The sequence below is a fragment of the Mandrillus leucophaeus genome, unplaced genomic scaffold (assembly GCF_000951045.1).
Source record: "Mandrillus leucophaeus isolate KB7577 unplaced genomic scaffold, Mleu.le_1.0 Scaffold74, whole genome shotgun sequence".
Lineage (NCBI taxonomy): Eukaryota > Metazoa > Chordata > Mammalia > Primates > Cercopithecidae > Mandrillus > Mandrillus leucophaeus.
Window position 1 is genome coordinate 1801565 of NW_012108030.1, and position 16996 is coordinate 1818560.

Consider the following 16996-nt stretch of genomic DNA (forward strand, 5'->3'; position numbering starts at 1 on the left):
CAGGAAGCCATAAGGTTACTAATACAACCACCTCACAGGGGTGCCCGGAGCCTGAGTGAGATCCTACAAAGCGAGCACTTGGCACGGGGGAGTGGCCTGCAGCCGCATTCCATAAACAGGGCTGCTCAGCTGAAGCGGTGGCCCAGGATGAGGCCGCAGACTTTCAGCATGAATTTGTGGGGAGGGAGGCAAAGGGACGTAGGAGTTCTAGAAGAGCTTCCAACCTGGGAATCTATTATGTCTGCCGGTCTGGGCTTGTAGAATATCTGGAGACCCGACGTTCTAGAATGCATGAGGTTTCTGGGGACTCCAGAGCGCCCAGTGTTCTAAGGTTCCAGAGTGTTTAGAGCTCTGTGGTTTTAGGCTATTCTAAAATCTTACGTTCCAGAGTGTCCTAGACTGCCAGAATGTCTTAGGGCCTGTGATTTTAGAATCTGAAAGTCTGATATTCTAGAAATTCCAGGGGCCTATAATTCTAGAATGGCTGAATCCCATGTGATGACTCCTTCCCATAAAGATGACGGCTTTCCACACATGGACAGAGACCACGCTTACAACAGGTCCCATCCTTCACTGGTGACCTGAGGTCAGTCCCTCCTGTCTCGGGACCTCCTCATTAATTAAGCCAAAATAGACTCTGGACAATTGCTTGGGGCCCTCTGGGGTTCTGAGACGTTGGAAGCCAGCCTCAAATACCCAAAGCCTTGGGTCATCTCAGTGACGATCTCCAACCTCTGGAATGCAGAATCCAGAGTTCAAGCTCTAGAACCCAGAAATAAGACTATAGGATCAGAATAGAGACCCTAGTTTCCCAGACTCTAAATTCAGACTCTAGAGTCAAGATTCTAACAGTCTCAGAATTGTGAAAACCAGGTCCCTGTCTCTCAATCCAGCCTTTTAAAATTTTATGTATGTATGTATGTATGTATGTATTTTGATTTTTAGTAGAGATGAGGTCTTGCTATGTTGCTCAGGCTGGTCTCAAACCCTTCAGTTCCAGTAATCCTCCTACCTTGGCCTCTCAAAGGCATGAGTCACTGGGCAGCCACAGTCCAGCTTTTAAATGCAAAACACAGATTTGAAACTCCAGATTTTATGCTCCAAAGTCTACCCCTGAAAGCTCAGAGACTAGATCCATCCTGTAGAATCCAGACCCCAAGGTGGGCATGGTGGCTCATGCCTGTAATCCCAGCACTTTGGGAGGCCAAGGATGGCATATCACTTGAGATGAGGAGTTCAACACCAGCCTGGCCAACATGGTGAAACCCTCTCTCTACTAAAAATATAAAAGTTAGCTGGGTGTGATGGCGGGCGCCTGTAATCCCAGCTACTCAGGAGGCTGAGGCAGAACAATCGATTGAACCCAGGAAGCGGACGTTGCAGTGATCTGAGATCACGCTACTGCACTCCAGCCTGGGTGACAAGAGCGAAACTCCATCTCAAAAAAAAAAGAATCCAGATCCCACAATTCAAAATCCCAAATCTACCATTTGTAGTCTAGGCCCCAGGCTTCTCATAGCAGGTGCAAAGGTTTCTGGCCTCGAGTGCCAGATTCCAAACACCAGATTCCGGGCTGCTACTCTGGGCTCTAGATTCGAATGCCCCAGGATCCAGAATCTAGGTTCAAGATCTGTCACTCAAAGGCCCGACTCCAGGATCCAGATTCCAGACCCCAAGCCCAAGAACTCAGACTTTGAAATCCACACTCCAGACTGCAGGTCATTAATCTCCAACTCAAGATCCCCAAATCTGGAATCCAAGACCCAGATCCAGAACCGAAGATCTGGATCCAGAATCCGGGATCCGGAACTCTGCCCCAAGCCCAAGAACAGTGACTCTAGGATCCAGTTCCCACACTCCAGACCCCAAATTCCAGACTCTGTCTTTTGATCTCCTCCTAATTTCTGTTTTTGTCCTCCTGTCCCCTCCCCCTTAAGGAACTGCCCCTGGTGGAGAATTCCTCCTTGTGGACTCAGACAACAGCTTCAACCTAATAAATGCTCATTAGGCCAAGTCTCCCACCCCACCAGCCACCAAGGCGTCTCTGCCTGTAAACCTGACTCTCAGCCACCTCCCACCCCACCCTACACCACCACACCCCCAGACCCAGCTGGGACTGGGAGCTTATAAATTCAGGCATCCTAGTGCCTGCTCCCTTTCTTCTGGCACCCAAGCTACCCTAGATGCTGCTGGAGGACCTGGAGGAGGTGAGAGCTTTGAGACAAGACTGGAGGGAGGGGCAAAGGGGAGATTCACTGTGCCCCGGTCTCAAGGGGAAACGTCAACCACCCTGGGAGAACTGAGTGTCAAGGGCATGGGTAGATCCATGTGTCCTTTACCAATGCCCCAAATTGAACCTGAACCAAGAAAATGTCCTGGAGTGGCCAGAAGGAGCTGCAGTGGTGGGGAGGGAGGGGGATGGAGTGGATCAGGAGGACGTCCCTGAAGCGCTTGTACCAGAGCCAAGAACGTGGTCAGGAGTGATCACGGGTTCAAGTCAGTTCAGCACAACCTCCCGGAGGCCTCCTGTGTACCAGGCCCCAGGCGGGGCAGTGCTGAGGACACAGAAAGAACCTGACCTGAGCCCCATCTTCAAGGCCCCCAGATGGGGAAACGAACGGGCCAGACCTCAGCAAGTATGGGCCATCTGTGCTATAATGGAGGCAGAATGGGTGCTGTGGGATTCAGGGGAGACATCTGTTAGGTGTTGGGGCCTCCCAGAAGAGGTGGGGGCAGAGTCTCAGAGGACAAAGATGAATTTGGAAGAGATGGGGAAGAAGGACTTTAATTCACTCCCAAAGCTTCCTGAGGCCTCTCCTGGGCAGGGCCCTGCAGTACTGGAGACCCAGAGTGGAGTCAGACCAGCTGCTCCTCAGGAGCTGCCAGTCTAGAGGGGGAGGCAGACACCACTGAGGTTCAGGGGAGGTCAGAAAAGGCCTCAAGGGGGAAGCAGGGCTGGAAGGGAATGGCGTTGGATACGTGGTGGGAGGAACAGCCTGAGCATGAAATGGCAGGAGGAAAAATGGCAGCACTGGCTGCGTCTAGGACAAGGTCATGGGAGATCCGGGCAGAGGGGCTGGAAGGGAAGAAGCCACTTTTGTCCTTGAAAGTGATGCTGGGGCCAGGCAACCCACGCCTGTAATCCCAGCACTTTGGGAGGCTGAGGCGGGTGGATCACTTGAGGTCAGGAGTTCAAGACCAGCCTGGCCAACATGATGAAACTTCATCTCCACTAAAATTGCAAAAATTAGCCGGGTGTGGTGGCATATGCCTGTAATCCCAGCTACTTGGGAGGCTGAGGCAGGAGAATTGCTTGAACCCAGGAAACAGAGGTTGTAGTGAGCAGAGATCATGCCACTCCACTCCAACCTGGGCGACAGAGCCTGACTCCATCTCAGGAAAAAAAAAAAGAAAAGAAAAGAAAAAAAGAAGAAGAAGAAAAAGAGAGTGAGAGAAAAAAAAAAAAGAAATTGAGGCTGAAGGACTGGACTTTATCCTGGTGGTGCTAAGGGTCCACGGAGGGTGGTGAGCAGGGGAGGGGAGGGGAGGGGCACAGTCAGCTCCAGATGTGGAAAGATCCTTTGGGGTCATGGGTGGAGGGCAGGCTGGTGGAGGGGACTGGACTGGAGGGGGACCCAAAAGGCCAGATAAAAGGTTGGGATAGGCCAGGCATGGTGGCTCATGCCTGTAATCCCAGCACTTTGGGAGACCAAGGTGGGTGGATCACGAGGTCGGGAGATTGAGACCATCCTGGCTAACATGGTGAAACCCCGTCTCTACTAAAAAAATAAATAAATAAATAAATAAATAAATACAAAAAATTAGCCGGGCGCGGTGTTGGGCACCTGTAGTCCCAGCTACTCGGGAGGCCAAGGCAAGAGAATGGCATGAACCTGGGAGGCGGAGCTTGTAGTGAGCCGACATCGTGCCACTGCACTCCAGCCTGGGCGACAGAGTGAGACTCCGTCTCAAAAAAAAAAAAGAGGTTGGAATAGGGGTCCTTGGTGATGGAGAGAGATCCAGGGGCTGGTAGCATGGTGCTGGAGGCTGACAGGTGGAGGAGTGGGGATGGGGTCTGTCCCAGTGGCTAAGGAAGAATAAACCTTCCAGAGATGGGGGACCAAGAAGGAAGCACAGAGTGGGGTTGGAGGAAGGGGTTACCGGTGGTCCGAAGAAATTTATTAACAGTGGGTGGGATAAGTCTGTGTCTGGAGGGATCCTGGTGGAGGCAGAAGGGTCCTGCCTCACCTGGATTCTCTCCCTCCCTCCCCAGACTGCAGTGGAACCCTGGTCCCTCCTCCACAATGTGGCTTCTCCTCACTCTCTCCTTCCTGCTGGCATCCTCAGGTGAGGTGGATCCAGGAGGGGGCCAGGTCTGTGGGAGCAGGTGCCCCCTTCCCATGCATGTCTGGGCCCAGTGATCTGCCAGCCCCTACCTCACCCAGAGACCACTAAAGATCCTTCCTTCACCCTCCACCGCCATCTGCACCAATGTCCCTAAGCCCTTACCGTCAGGGGCTGGTGCTGCTGCTCTGGAGTCACTAGGCTGCCTGGGGCCTCTCCCTGCCCATGACAAGGAACACGGTCCTGGGGTTACACAAACCTGAGCTGAGTCCTGGGGCAGCGGCTTCCTTGCTGTGTGTCCTTGAGGGAACTGCTTCACCTCTCTGGGCTTCGAGTGTCTTCTCTATCAGACAGCACCGCTTGAGACAATAACGGTGAGGTCTCAATAGCATAACAGAGGTAATATACACAGTAAGCAATAGACAAGCGCTGAGAGGCCAAGAGCACAGACAGACTCCAGCTTGAGTCCCACGCCTGCCACTCCCTGTCTCTCACAGGGTCTTTGAGGGGATTAAACGTGGTTGTGTGTGAGAGAGGAGCACAAGCCTGGCCCAGGTAGTGCTCCTTCAGGTGTGCAAGCCAGGCATGGTGCTTAGAGCTTCCATACAACGTCTATGTGTGGTGGGCACCACCGACTTCATTTGACAAGGGAAGGGGCTGTGGCTCAGAGAGGGACGGCCACATCAAGGTCACCCTGGGTGGCAGGCAAACTCCAGACTGAACTCAGCTGCCACACACCAAGAAATTAATTGTAACCTGATGCCTCTCCTCTGGAGAAATTGAGGGGGGGTAGACTTTCATTAACGTTCTGCCACAAATGACCCTCACTCCTGAGGGCCCCTCAGACCCCCACCCTCCAGCCTCCCCTCTGGCTGTCTCTGTGCACTCACCTACCTGTCTCCCGCCTGCCTGCTGCGCCCAGCTGGGGCCTCCACCTTCCTCTGGCTTGGACTGGTCAGGTGCCGCCTCGGTGCCCAGCTGTTCAGTCCATACCCTCCGCCCTTCGGAGGACGACCTCACCCTTCCTTTGTTAAGCCCCTTGTCTACCACATCCGCATTCCCCTGGTCTCACGGGGGCCTTTGGCCCAGTTTCTGTCTGTGATGGGCAGAGTGTGGGCATTTGGTTTGGCTGTGCAAATCCTGCCCCTGTGTGGGTGGGGGTGTGCATGGCTTCAACCTTGAGGGGACACAACCCCATTGACCAGTGGAGAGGGTCCTGTCCTGTGACCTTGAATGTCTCTAATTATGTCCTTAAGCATAATGCCATTCTGTGTGTGTGTGTGTGTGTGTGTGTACATGCACGTGCGCAGTGGGTATACAAGGCCCTGTATGTTCACATCCTCTCCACATGCATGAACTAGATCCCCATATGTGAAACCCAATCAGTGACCTTGAACGCCACAGATCTGGCTTGGGGGCTGATCCAGAGATGGATAAATATTGTCCTGTCCTGGCTGCCTCTGGCTGCGGCTGCATGTCTTTGACCTTGAATGCCCAGCCCCATGTCTGGGTGCTGCCCCAGACAGCAAGTCCACATGAGAGTTGGCCTTCTGGATTAGCGTCTGCAGCTCTAACTCTAGAAAACGGCTTGTGGGTGAATCACGGTTTTAACCTTGACTTTTTTTTTTTTTTTTTTTTTTTTTTTGGAGACAGAGTCTTGCTCTGTCGCCCAAGCTGGAGTTCAGTGGTGCAATCTCGGCTCACTGCAACCTCTGCCTCCCAGGTTCAAGCAATTCTGTCTCCGCCTCCCGAGTAGCTGGAATTACAGGCACGCACCACCACAGTCAGCTAATTTTTTTTTTTTTTTTTTTTTTTTTAGTAGAGACAGGGTTTTCCATGATGTTGGCCGGGCTGGTCTCAAACTCCTGACCTCAGGTGATCCACCCACCTCGGGCTTGGCCTCCCAAAGTGTTGAGATTACAGGCGTGAGCCACCGCACCTGGCCAACCTTAACTATTTATTATATGTAGGTCTGTGCAGATGTCTGACTTACTTTGGCCATCTTCAGGATGGACCTAAACTTTCACGTGTATGTCCCTATGACTAAATCCAGGTGTCATTTGTAAAAAACAACTAATATTTATTAAGTAGCTACAATGGGCCAGGTATCACTCACCATACATTCACACATGCACACACACACATACACATTCCTACGTCATCCTTACAGCAATCCTCATTTTACAGATGAGGAAACAGAGGCACAGAGAGGTCAAATAACTTACTCAAAGTTTCACAGCTAGTACATTTGAACTCAGGCTTAAGGACCCCTTCTTTGTCCAGACCCTATATGCAAGTGTCTGTGACACTGGATGCCAAGACCCACACTAGATATATTGAATTTAGGTCTAAACCATATCCATTTCTGTGTGTGTGTTTGTGCATGCATGTGTGTGTGTGTGTATTCGTGCATGTGTGTGTGTATTCATGTCTTAACCATCCATATTCATACACACATATGAACATCTGTGCTGTGATTCTTTTCTTTTTTTTTCTTTTTTGAGTGAAGTTTCACTCTTGTCACCCAGGCTGGAGTGCAATGGAGCAACCTCGGCCCACTGCAACCTCCACCGCCCGGGTTCAAGCGATTTTCCTGCCTCAGTCTCCAGAGTAGCTGGGATAACAGGCACCCGCCACCATGCCAGCTAATTTTTTGTATTTTTATTAGAGACGGGGTTTCACCATATTGGCCAGGCTGGTCTCGAACTCCTGACCTCAGGCGATCCACCTGCCTCGGTCTCCCAAAGTGTTGGGATTACAGGCATGAGCCACCGTGCCCAGCCTGTGCCGTGATTCTTGAAGCTGCAACCCATGTGCCTGCAAGTGAATTTCAGCTTCCAGTCCTATCCATAGCTGTACCTAAGTTTGGAAGCTGGATGTGCATGTATGCATGTCCATGACCTCGTATGGCCACATCTGGGACTCACACTGCACACTGAATTTGGCTGACACGTCCAGACTCTGGGGCCAAGGTTGTGTCACACATACTGAGTGGCCACATCCGTTTAATGTTGGTGACAATTTGGTGACCTTGAATGACTGGTTTCAAGTGACCCACTGTCTGAACCTGTATCCAGTGCCCCCGTCTCCACCCCCAAATACAGAGGACTTCTTGTCCTCTGGTCTGTTCCCCTTCCTGTCTCTCCCAGAGTCTTATAGCAAATGGGGTGGGGCCTAGAGTTTTGGAGAAAACAGGCAGCGGTTGTAAATAAACAACAGGGAAGGCGGGATGTGGTGGCTCACACCTGTAATCCCAGCGCTTTGGGATGCTGAGGCGGGCAGAGCATTTGAGGTCAGAAGTTTGAGACCCCCCTGGCTGACATGGTGAGACCTCATCTCTACTAAAAATACAAAAATTAGCCAGGTGTGGTGGCGGGCACCTCAGCTACTTTCGGTAGGCTGAGGCGGGAGAATCACTTGAACCCAGGAGGCGGAAGTTGCAGTGAGCCGAGATCATGCCACTGCACTTCAGCCTGGGCAAAAGAGTGAGACTCCGTTAAAAACAAAACAAAACAAAACAAAACAAAACAAAAAACAGAGCAAGGTATCTTGAGAAGTTGGGAAAGGCATAGGCATATAGTAGTTAGGGTAGGGTGCAAGGAAGGTGTAGGAGGCAATGCAAAGGTCCCTGTCCTCAGGCATCCTCTACCCCTTCTCCTAGCAGCCCAGGATGGTGACAAGTTGCTGGAAGGTGACGAGTGTACACCCCACTCCCAGCCATGGCAAGTGGCCCTCTACGAGCGTGGACGCTTTAACTGTGGCGCTTCCCTCATCTCCCCACACTGGGTGCTGTCTGCGGCCCACTGCCAAACCCGGTATGAAGGCAGGGCTCAGGGTCCTGAGGGAGCCTGGTGCGGGGAAGAGCTCCTAGCTTTGGGGGAAGACAGAGGCAGACGCCAGAACTCCTGGGTTCTGAAAGACCAGGAGGCTGGATGTCAAGCCTCTGGGTGAGAGGGGAGTGTGTGTTTCAAAGCCTTAGATCTCTGAAGGAGTAAGGAGAAGACTCGTTCCAGCTTTTGAGCCTCAGTTCTAGAGAATCCTGGAATCAGGGAGAGACCAGCAGGGGGCTGGGAGTAGTTGGAGGGGATAGAGTTCTAGGAGTGTGCCTGACTTCAGACTCGTTGGTCCTTGAGGAGCATTTTGGCTTCAGGGTCTTGGGAAAAGGTAATGGGATATCGAGATTCCTAAAGGGTCGGGGGACCTCGGGCTGCCCACTCTTTGATCCTTCTGTCCTCTACTTGCGGGTAACCACTGGCGGGAAAACCACTCGCCCGCACAGCTTCATGAGAGTGCGCCTGGGGGAGCACAACCTGCGCAAGCGCGATGGCCCAGAGCAACTACGGACCGCGTCTCGGGTCATCCCACACCCGCGCTACGAAGCGCGCAGCCACCGCCACGACATCATGTTGCTGCGTCTAGTCCAGCCCGCACGCCTGACCCCCCAGGTGCGCCCCGTGGTGCTACCCACGCGTTGCCCCCACCCGGGGGAGGCCTGTGTGGTGTCTGGCTGGGGCCTGGTGTCCCACATCGAGCCTGGGACCACCCGGAGCCCCCAGTCACAAGGTGCGTGAAAGGATGGAGCTGGATGCGAGGCCTCAAGGAATCCTATGCTCCAGGGCTCTTGGGCGGAGGGGACAAGGGCCAGAATTTATGGATCTGCTCCAAGTCCACTGTCCTCCCCAGTGAGTCTCCCAGATACGTTGCATTGTGCCAACATCAGCATTATCTCGGACACGTCTTGTGACAAGAGCTACCCAGGGCGCCTGACGAACACCATGGTGTGTGCAGGCGCGGAGGGCAGAGGCGCAGAATCCTGTGAGGTCAGAGCCCAGAGGGGCCCTCAGGCGGAAAAAGAGGGATGGAGACAGGTGTGGGAGTCCGGATGGGGTTGTATTTTCTTTGCTTTGGGCCAGAGAAGATGCTAGGGTTAGGCTTGGAGATGGAGAGAAGTTAGAGTAGGGGTGAGGTTGGAGTTGGGGTTATAGGTGGGGATTGCGATGTTTGAGGTGGATAATGTGATAGTTGGTTTGAGATGGCATGGGTTGGGGCTGAGAATGGGAATGGTTTGGTTTGATTTTGGGTGGGAAATATGTTAGGATTGAATTGGGATGAGGTAGATTTTATTTGGAATGCAGAAGACACAAAGATTGAGATTGGATTTTGAGATGGGCATGGGTTTGGTTTGATTTTGAATGGTGAGGATGTGGGCTGGGTTGGATTTAACTTAGTTCAGTTGCACTGGGGTTGCATGGGGGTGAGATTGGACATAGGTTGGGTGAATTGTATTGAGCTGTGTTGAACTGGGGTTGGGGTTGGGTTGGCTTCGTTTGGGATAAACTGGGATAAACTGGGACAATCCCAACTGAGTTGGGTTGGGATTCCCTGGGATGGGGATGGATTAGGTTTGGGGTGAGATTGCAAATGGTGATTAGGATGAGGATGAATGCAGTGAATCCAGGAGGTTTCACTCAACCTGAGACCCCATCTTTTCCCCACAGGGTGACTCCGGGGGACCCCTGGTCTGTGGGGGCGTCCTGCAGGGCATTGTGTCCTGGGGTGATGTCCCTTGTGACAACACCACCAAGCCTGGTGTCTATACCAAAGTCTGCCACTACTTGAAATGGATCAGGGAAACCATGAAGAGGAACTGACTATTCTGGCCTATTACCTGTGCCCCTGACTGAGCAGAGGCCTCCACAGCTGGCCAGCAGCCCCACCTGACATGGAACAGAATGGAGCCGTCCCCCAAGACCCTGTCCAAGGCCCAGATGTTAGCCAAGGATTGTCCCACCTGAGGACAAAGCTGGCGCTCAAGGTCACCTGTTTAACGCCAAGATAACAAAGCACTGTGATCCAAGCTTCTCTGTAGGAATTTCTGTGACTTTTTTCTGGGGTCAAAGGGAAACCCAGAGACACTGTACACTGTTCCTTTTCACCTACCACCCCGATCCCTAGGTGAGGAGAAGCGGCTTGAAGCAGGGCTCCATTCATTCAACACACATGACCACCCGTGTGATCTTGAACAAGAGGCCCAATCTCCCTTGGCCTTGGTTTCCCCATCTGTAAAATGAGACCATCTTATTGCTGACTTCAAAGGGCTATTTTGAGGATTAAATGAGATGATTTGTCTGAACTGATTAAAATAGTGTCTGGCACTGAGTAAATACCCTCTATCTCTGGATCCCACTTATAGGACCTAGCAGACACTAGATTACCAACAATGGCTTTTTCTTTAAGATTTAGTTCTGGGCTGGGCACGGAGGCTCACACCTGTAATCCCAGCACTTTGGGAGGCCAAGGCGGGCCTTGAACACTTGAGGTCAGGAGTTCAAGACTGGCCTGGCCAACATGGTGAAACCCCATCTCTACTAAAAATACAAAAAAATTTAGCCGGGTATGGTGGCACACGACTGTAATCCTAGCTACTTGGGAGGGTGATGTGGGAGGATTGCTTGAACTTAGGAGGCAGGAGTTTCAGTGAGCCGAGATTGTGCCACTGCACTCCAGCCTGGTGATAGAGCAAGACTCCATCTCAGGAAAAAAAAAAAAATTAGGTTCTGGGCTTCCTGGTAGCCATGGCAAAAAGGCAAATACTGTCCTTTTCTTAGCCAGGTCCCTGATACACAGCAGAGGCTGGAACTCTGAGCTGCTTTGATTTTTCCAAAAAGCTAAGACAACATGTTGGAAGCCTATGGGTTTACCATTGAGGCTGCAGGAATCTAGTTCCTAATTATCTTCAGAGACTACAAAATGTGATGTTCAAGGTAGCTGAACATTGGAAGTACATGAACCTGGCCCATGAGACCTAAATATTGTACTGGTGGATTGGGGGTAGGGGGTAGGGGTCATTGGAATCTGTGGTTAGTCTGATCGTGACCTGTGAGGGAAGGTTGTCCAGATCTCTAGGACTTTGGAGGACAGGACGTTGAGCACTCATAACTGGGAGTAAGAAGTGGGAGGCTCATTGGGACCCCAACACTGTTTGGGAGGGACATTGGATTTTGTAATGCTAAAGAACTTACCCTGGGAGACCCCTGAAACTTCACAAGCCTGGATCTGGAGGCACTAGGAATGTGGTGATGTGTACCCCAAAATTTTATTATAAAAGGAACAGTAGCTTTGGGGACCTAGGTCCTGGGTCTGGAAGTGCAAGAACCAGGGCATTCTGAAGGCCAAGGCTTATATTTCAGGGGGAACTGGCAGCTGAGATGCTAGTATCTTGGCTCTGAGCGGTGCAGGGAATTAGAGCCCTAACTGCTGATATTTGAGGGCACCAGGCCTTGGGGTGCAGGGCCTTAATTGGGACTTAGGTATATGGGGCTTTGTACCGGGGATCACTGATTCCTCCACCCTCCTGTTTCTGCTTCCCCTCAGTCCCCCCTTGCCTCACTGGCTGTTCCCCAGAGCAAAGCCCCAGAGCCACAGGCCCTGCCCCATTTGGCTTCAACCCCAGGAATGCGTCCAGCGTGATCTAGGGCCTGCAGAGCAGGTGCTGGCTCTCCCTCCGTGTCCACAGCTCTGGGGACTGGCGGGGGGGGCGGGGGGAGGCGATTGTTCAGCCCCCAGGCAACAGGGGAAGGGCTTTGGCCAACATCTGGGAGCCAGCAGGGCAGGGGTGGGGCTCTGAGGGGATAAGAGCTTTTAAAAGGCTCCCCAGGGAGGTTCCCCAGCTCCTCCACCTGCCGGCCCCTGGACACCTCTGTCACCATGTGGTTCCTGGTTCTGTGCCTCGCCCTGTCCCTGGGGGGGACTGGTGAGACAGTGGGGGGATGTGGGAGGGGGAACGGGCCCTGATTCTCTTGCTGCCCTCACCCCGCCGATAAGCCCTTCCCCTCCAACAGCCCAGCCTCGTCCCTCTGGCCCACAGTCTATCCTGGTCCGGGGTGCCCCAGCTCTTATCTGTCTTGCATGGCCCCACCCTAAACTTCCACCCCAGCTCCTCCATGTTGTCACAGTCCTCACTCCCACACCAGATCCCTGCTCCTCCCAGGAAGCCTCAGTACTTTCTTCTCTTCCCTAGCCAACGCCCTGTCCCACCGCTTACCACAGGGGCAGATTCTGGGCCATCTCTGTCTCTCTTTGGAGGACCCCAACTCTCCCATGGGCTTCCCCAACCCCACAGGACCCCAATCATCCCCTCCTGCCCCTTAGGTTCCCTGCGGCCACCTATTTGGCTTCTGAGTCTACAAATCCCACCACACTCCAGTGACTTTTTCCATCCAGCTGTCCGCTCTCAACTGTGTCTTCCAGACCCTGACATCTGGTCTCCCCAATCCTTCCAGGGTCCCCCAAATTTCACCCGACAACCCTGCTTCCCATACTGGCATGTGGGATCCCCCATCTGGTATGGGGGGGTCTGCAAATGTCCCTTCCCACCCAGCACCCCCAGCTCTCCCAGGAAAAACAGGCACACCCTCCCACCACATGCTCCTTTCCTTGGGGAATTTCCATCCCGCCCCAGTCCCCAGCCCTTCTCCACCTGAATTGTTCCTGCACAGCTCTGGTTTTCTGGAACCCCACCCCAAGGATCCCGAATGCCTTCTCAGCCAGCCCTTCCGCCCTGGCCTCCCCCAAGTCCTATGTGATTCTACAACCTCACATCGAGCGGGTCTTGCATTGCATTCCCACACCTGCTCGGCGCCTGTTTTGACCACTTCTCCCATCCTCTTCCTGGGATTGAGGGCCCCACATTCCTCCAGTACCCTCAGACCATGAACCCCATCCCCTTGATAAACAAAGATCCATCCTTCACCCTGTCCGAGGAGGACGGCTACTCACGCCTCCCTCCTCCTGAGCCCCGTCCCAGTCCTGACCCCAACTCTGTTCTCAGGGCCCCAACATCCCCTCAGATTGCCATTCCCAGTTCACAGGAAGGACCCCAAAACCTCTCGGAAGCCCACCCCTACCCTTAACCATAGCCCTTTATTTTACCCATTAACCAGGAAGCCCTGAAATCTAACTGTCCCAGCCACGCTGGCCCCTTCCAACCCCAGTGTAGGGACCCCAAGTCACCCCCAAACTCGTCAGTCCAGATGCTCTTCTTGACCTCTCAGACCCGGTTCACTAAAGCTGCATCCTCTCCTGAACCCCCAAAGCCCAACCCAGATCCTGTTTCCCTAGCCTGGGAGCCCCTTAGCCCTCCAGATTCTTCCTTAGTGAGCCTCTGATCCTGTCTCACCCTTGGCGCCTTGATCCCTGGTTTCCAGAATCCCTTTCCACTCTCCTAACCCACCACCTCCCATCCCCCAGCCCCAGACCCCAAATGACCTGACACCCAGATGCAGTGTCGGCTCCAGACACTGTCTCATGTCTCCTACCCTGATCCCTGGAGGCTGCTCTACTGTCAGAGCATGAAATCTCCCCACCAGGGCCAGCCAGCACTCCAAAAGCCCAGGGAACAGTCCAGAGTCCCAGCCCTTCCCAACACCCCTTGCCCATGTCCCCAGACCTCCAGCCCTGGTCCTCTACCTGCAATGTCCCTTCAGACCCACAGCCCCAGCTCCCTCTCCTGGCCTTGTCCCTGGCCTCTCCTGCCAACCCTGCCCTCCCTGACCCAGCACCGCCTCTGCAGGTGCTGCGCCCCCGATTCAGTCCCGGATTGTGGGAGGCTGGGAGTGTTCCCAGCCCTGGCAGGCGGCTCTGTACCATTTCAGCACTTTCCAGTGTGGGGGCATCCTGGTGCATCCCCAGTGGGTGCTCACAGCTGCCCATTGCATCAGCGAGTGAGTAGGGGCCTGGGGCCTGGGAGGAGGGCATCTCTGCTGCCACAGGATTGAGAGGCCAGTGGCATTCCCCTTGGATAACCTCAGGCAAGACGGGGAGGCTGAGGCAGAGAGGAAGGCTGTGGCGCAGGTCGCATGGCAGGGCAGAGCTGGGCTGGACACCCTTCCCCAAGGCTCTCCGGGTCTCTTGGGATCTGGTTCTGCTTGTGCCTCTGTGTGACTGTGCTTTGGTCTCTATCTTTCTATCTCTTCCCTGTCTCCTTGTCTCTGCATCTCCCCTGTCTCTGTCTGTCTCTGGGTCTCTCTGTGGCATCTCCGTCACGGTGTCTCACCCTCCATCTCTCTACCCATCTCTCTCTCTCTGGGTCTCTACTTCACCCTCCCCCATCCCTACTAAAAACACACCCAGATGGGCCTAAGGGAGGCCCCAGAGTGAAGGAAGGGCTTTATCCCCAACGTGTGTACCTGGGAGGGGGCGCCTCTCCCTCTGTCCAGCCCCTACAGGATATCCCTCCATTCTGGAGGGACACAAGCAAGGGCTGGTTTCAGCGGGAGCTGGGTGGGGCAACAGGGAGGAAGAAGGAGGCGGGGTGAGAAACGCGGAGGAGGGTGCCGGGGAGGGAAGGGGGCCTCGACCTTGGACTTCAGGCCAGGCCACCTGCCCCTGGGGAGCCCGCACCACAGCCCCAGCTGCAGCTGAGCCGCTCTCAGGCCTCCCCTCCTCCCTACCTGCCCCCCCCCTCCCCAGGGCCTCCCTCCCTTTTCTCTCCCACACTCGGCCACTCCTCCTTCCTCTCTGCCTCTGTTTCTCGTTCTCGCTCTGACTTCCCGCGTCCTTTTTCGTTTGTCTGCGTCTCGCTCCCTTCTGGGTTCTGTTCCCTCTTCCTCCCTCTTCCCTGGGCCTGTTTCTCGCTGTCCCTGTCTTTTCTCCTTCTCACCGACCTCTTTTTTCCTCATCCTTTTCTCATTGCCCTCCCTTCTGCCTCTCTCACCCCTCTGTCCTTTTGAGCTCTTTTTCGCTCTGTCTCTTCATTTACCTTTTGCACTCTCACACTTTTTCATCTTCCCATTCGCTGTCTGTATTTCTCCATAACTATATCTTTCTTCCTCTGTCTCCGCCCACCCAAGTTTTTCTCTTTCCCTTTCCCTCTTTGGGGACCCTCCCCCATGCTCCCCTGCCCCATCCTCCTTTCCCCTTCCCGTCTTCTCATCCCTCCATTCCCATCTTTCCTCAGCAATTACCAGCTCTGGCTGGGTCGCCACAACTTGTTTGATGACGAAGACACAGCCCAGTTTGTTCATGTCAGTGAGAGCTTCCCACACCCTGACTTCAACATGAGCCTCCTGAAGAACCACACCCGCCAAGCAGACGAGGACTACAGCCACGACCTCATGCTGCTCCGCCTGACGCAGCCTGCCGAGATCACAGACTCTGTGCAGGTTGTGAAGTTGCCCACCCAGGAACCCGAAGAGGGGAGCACCTGTTTGGCCTCCGGCTGGGGCAGCATCGAACCAGAGAATTGTACGTGGGGGCAGGCTGTGCAGCCCAAGGCGGGGATGGGGACTCCTGCCTCCGAGGGAGAAAGGGCCAGGGAAGCAGGTGAGGTCGGGCTGCAGCCCTTTTTCTCCCGGGTTCGTAGTCTCATTTCCAGATGATCTCCAGTGTGTATACCTCAAAATCCTGCCCAATGATGAGTGCGCCAAAGCCCACACCCAGAAGGTGACAGAGTTCATGCTGTGTGCCGGACACCTGGAAGGTGGCAAAGACACCTGTGTGGTGAGGCAGCCCTGCCCCAGGCTCTGGAAGGGCTGGGGGAGGGGACCCAGCCTCTGAACTGGCTTCTGAGAGCTAACCAGGCATCTGCCGCACTGCTTCCCAGCTAGCTGTAGCCAGCTGCCCCGTCAGTGCCCCAGGTCCCCCTCCTTTCCCCGCCCATCCAGGGACAACTGCATCTCACCCCACACACCAGAGTTCACCGTTCCTCCTGGCAACGGGTAGTTACTATCAGAGAAAGCTCCCTGGAGAGGTGGCCTCTGCAATGCGCCCGCAGGGGCAGCATCCTGCAGATGGTCGTGCGCCTGCTCCCCGTGACCTGTCTGCAGGCACTGTCCTCCTGGACGCTGGTCCGTGTGCAGGAGCTGGACCCTGAGGCCCCTTCCCCCTTGGCCAGGACTGCAGCCCCAGTCCCCTCTGTGGGAACCCCTGCCCACCTTCCTCTGGGAGTAGGCACTGGAGGCCCTGTCCGAGAGCTGGGGCTCCCCAGGCAGAACTTGGGCCCCGTCGACCTTTCTCACTCTCCCCTCCCACCTTGTGCTCCCAGGGTGATTCAGGGGGCCCGCTGACGTGTGATGGTGTGCTCCAAGGTGTCACATCATGGGGCTACATCCCTTGTGGCAGCCCCAATAAGCCTGCTGTCTTCGTCAGAGTGCTGTCATATGTGAAGTGGATCGAGGACACCATAGCGGAGAACTCCTGAATGCCCAGCCCTGTCCCCTACCCCCAGTAAAATCGAATGTGCATCAAATGTGTGTCACCTGTCTTTCCAGGTTTGGTGCACCTGGACCCACTCGGCTGAGGCTGCGGCCACTCCGGCTGTGTTAATCTTATGCCTGGAGGTCTGAGGTCACCAGCAGGTGGGGAAAGGAAGGGGCTGTGACAGGTGCAGACAGTCAGGGAAGGGCTCAGATTCCAAAGGGTAAGTCAGGGACGCCAGACCAGTTCACTCACACTAGGATGGACACTGCCCTGGTGGGGAGGTGGGGGCAATGGAGGGTCCGAGGCTGAGAGGTTAGTAAGTGCTCATGTTTTATTGTGGCGGGGAAGCCAGGAAAGGTACAGAGGGATGTTACTGCAAGCCATGCCTTCCGGCGGGCGGGCGGGGGGGCCGTTCCGCAGAAGGGCGGAGTTTGCACCAAATGCTGAGCGGTGC

The 16996-nt window shown here is 54.4% G+C and overlaps 2 protein-coding genes and 1 long non-coding RNA gene across 3 annotated transcripts in view; 2 read left to right on the plus strand and 1 right to left on the minus strand.

Annotated features, from left to right (window-relative positions):
• The window catches only part of LOC105528943, a 28685-nt gene extending 23412 nt beyond the window's left edge, over window positions 1-5273 (minus strand). The window contains exons 1-2 of the long non-coding RNA XR_001004431.1: window positions 5239-5273; window positions 4510-4703 (exon numbers count right to left, since the gene is read on the minus strand). This is a non-coding gene — a long non-coding RNA (uncharacterized LOC105528943). The remainder of the gene's footprint in view (window positions 1-4509; window positions 4704-5238) is intronic.
• KLK15 (kallikrein-related peptidase 15) lies at window positions 4280-10503 on the plus strand. Its single transcript, XM_011965956.1, has 5 exons — window positions 4280-4347; window positions 8006-8159; window positions 8624-8907; window positions 9028-9164; window positions 9843-10503. Exons 1-5 carry the CDS (start codon window positions 4305-4307, stop codon window positions 9993-9995), a joined length of 771 nt encoding a protein of 256 aa, XP_011821346.1. The 5' UTR covers window positions 4280-4304; the 3' UTR covers window positions 9996-10503.
• A 1515-nt stretch (window positions 10504-12018) lies between these two features.
• Window positions 12019-16588, plus strand: KLK1 (kallikrein 1). The gene is made up of 5 exons (XM_011965957.1): window positions 12019-12097; window positions 13916-14066; window positions 15302-15588; window positions 15707-15843; window positions 16388-16588. The coding sequence occupies exons 1-5, from the start codon at window positions 12052-12054 to the stop codon at window positions 16541-16543; spliced, it is 777 nt and encodes a 258-aa protein (XP_011821347.1). The 5' UTR covers window positions 12019-12051; the 3' UTR covers window positions 16544-16588.
• The last annotated feature ends 408 nt before the right edge of the window (window positions 16589-16996 follow it).

Coding starts and splice junctions, on each gene's coding strand:
- KLK15 (XM_011965956.1), top strand. CDS start 4,305: ATGTGGCTTCTCCTCACTCTCTCCTTCCTGCTGGCATCCTCAG. Junction 8,908..9,027: donor CCGGAGCCCCCAGTCACAAG/GTGCGTGAAAGG, acceptor TGTCCTCCCCAG/TGAGTCTCCCAGATACGTTG. Junction 9,165..9,842: donor GAGGCGCAGAATCCTGTGAG/GTCAGAGCCCAG, acceptor TTTTCCCCACAG/GGTGACTCCGGGGGACCCCT.
- KLK1 (XM_011965957.1), top strand. CDS start 12,052: ATGTGGTTCCTGGTTCTGTGCCTCGCCCTGTCCCTGGGGGGGACTG. Junction 12,098..13,915: donor CCTGTCCCTGGGGGGGACTG/GTGAGACAGTGG, acceptor CCGCCTCTGCAG/GTGCTGCGCCCCCGATTCAG. Junction 14,067..15,301: donor GCTGCCCATTGCATCAGCGA/GTGAGTAGGGGC, acceptor ATCTTTCCTCAG/CAATTACCAGCTCTGGCTGG.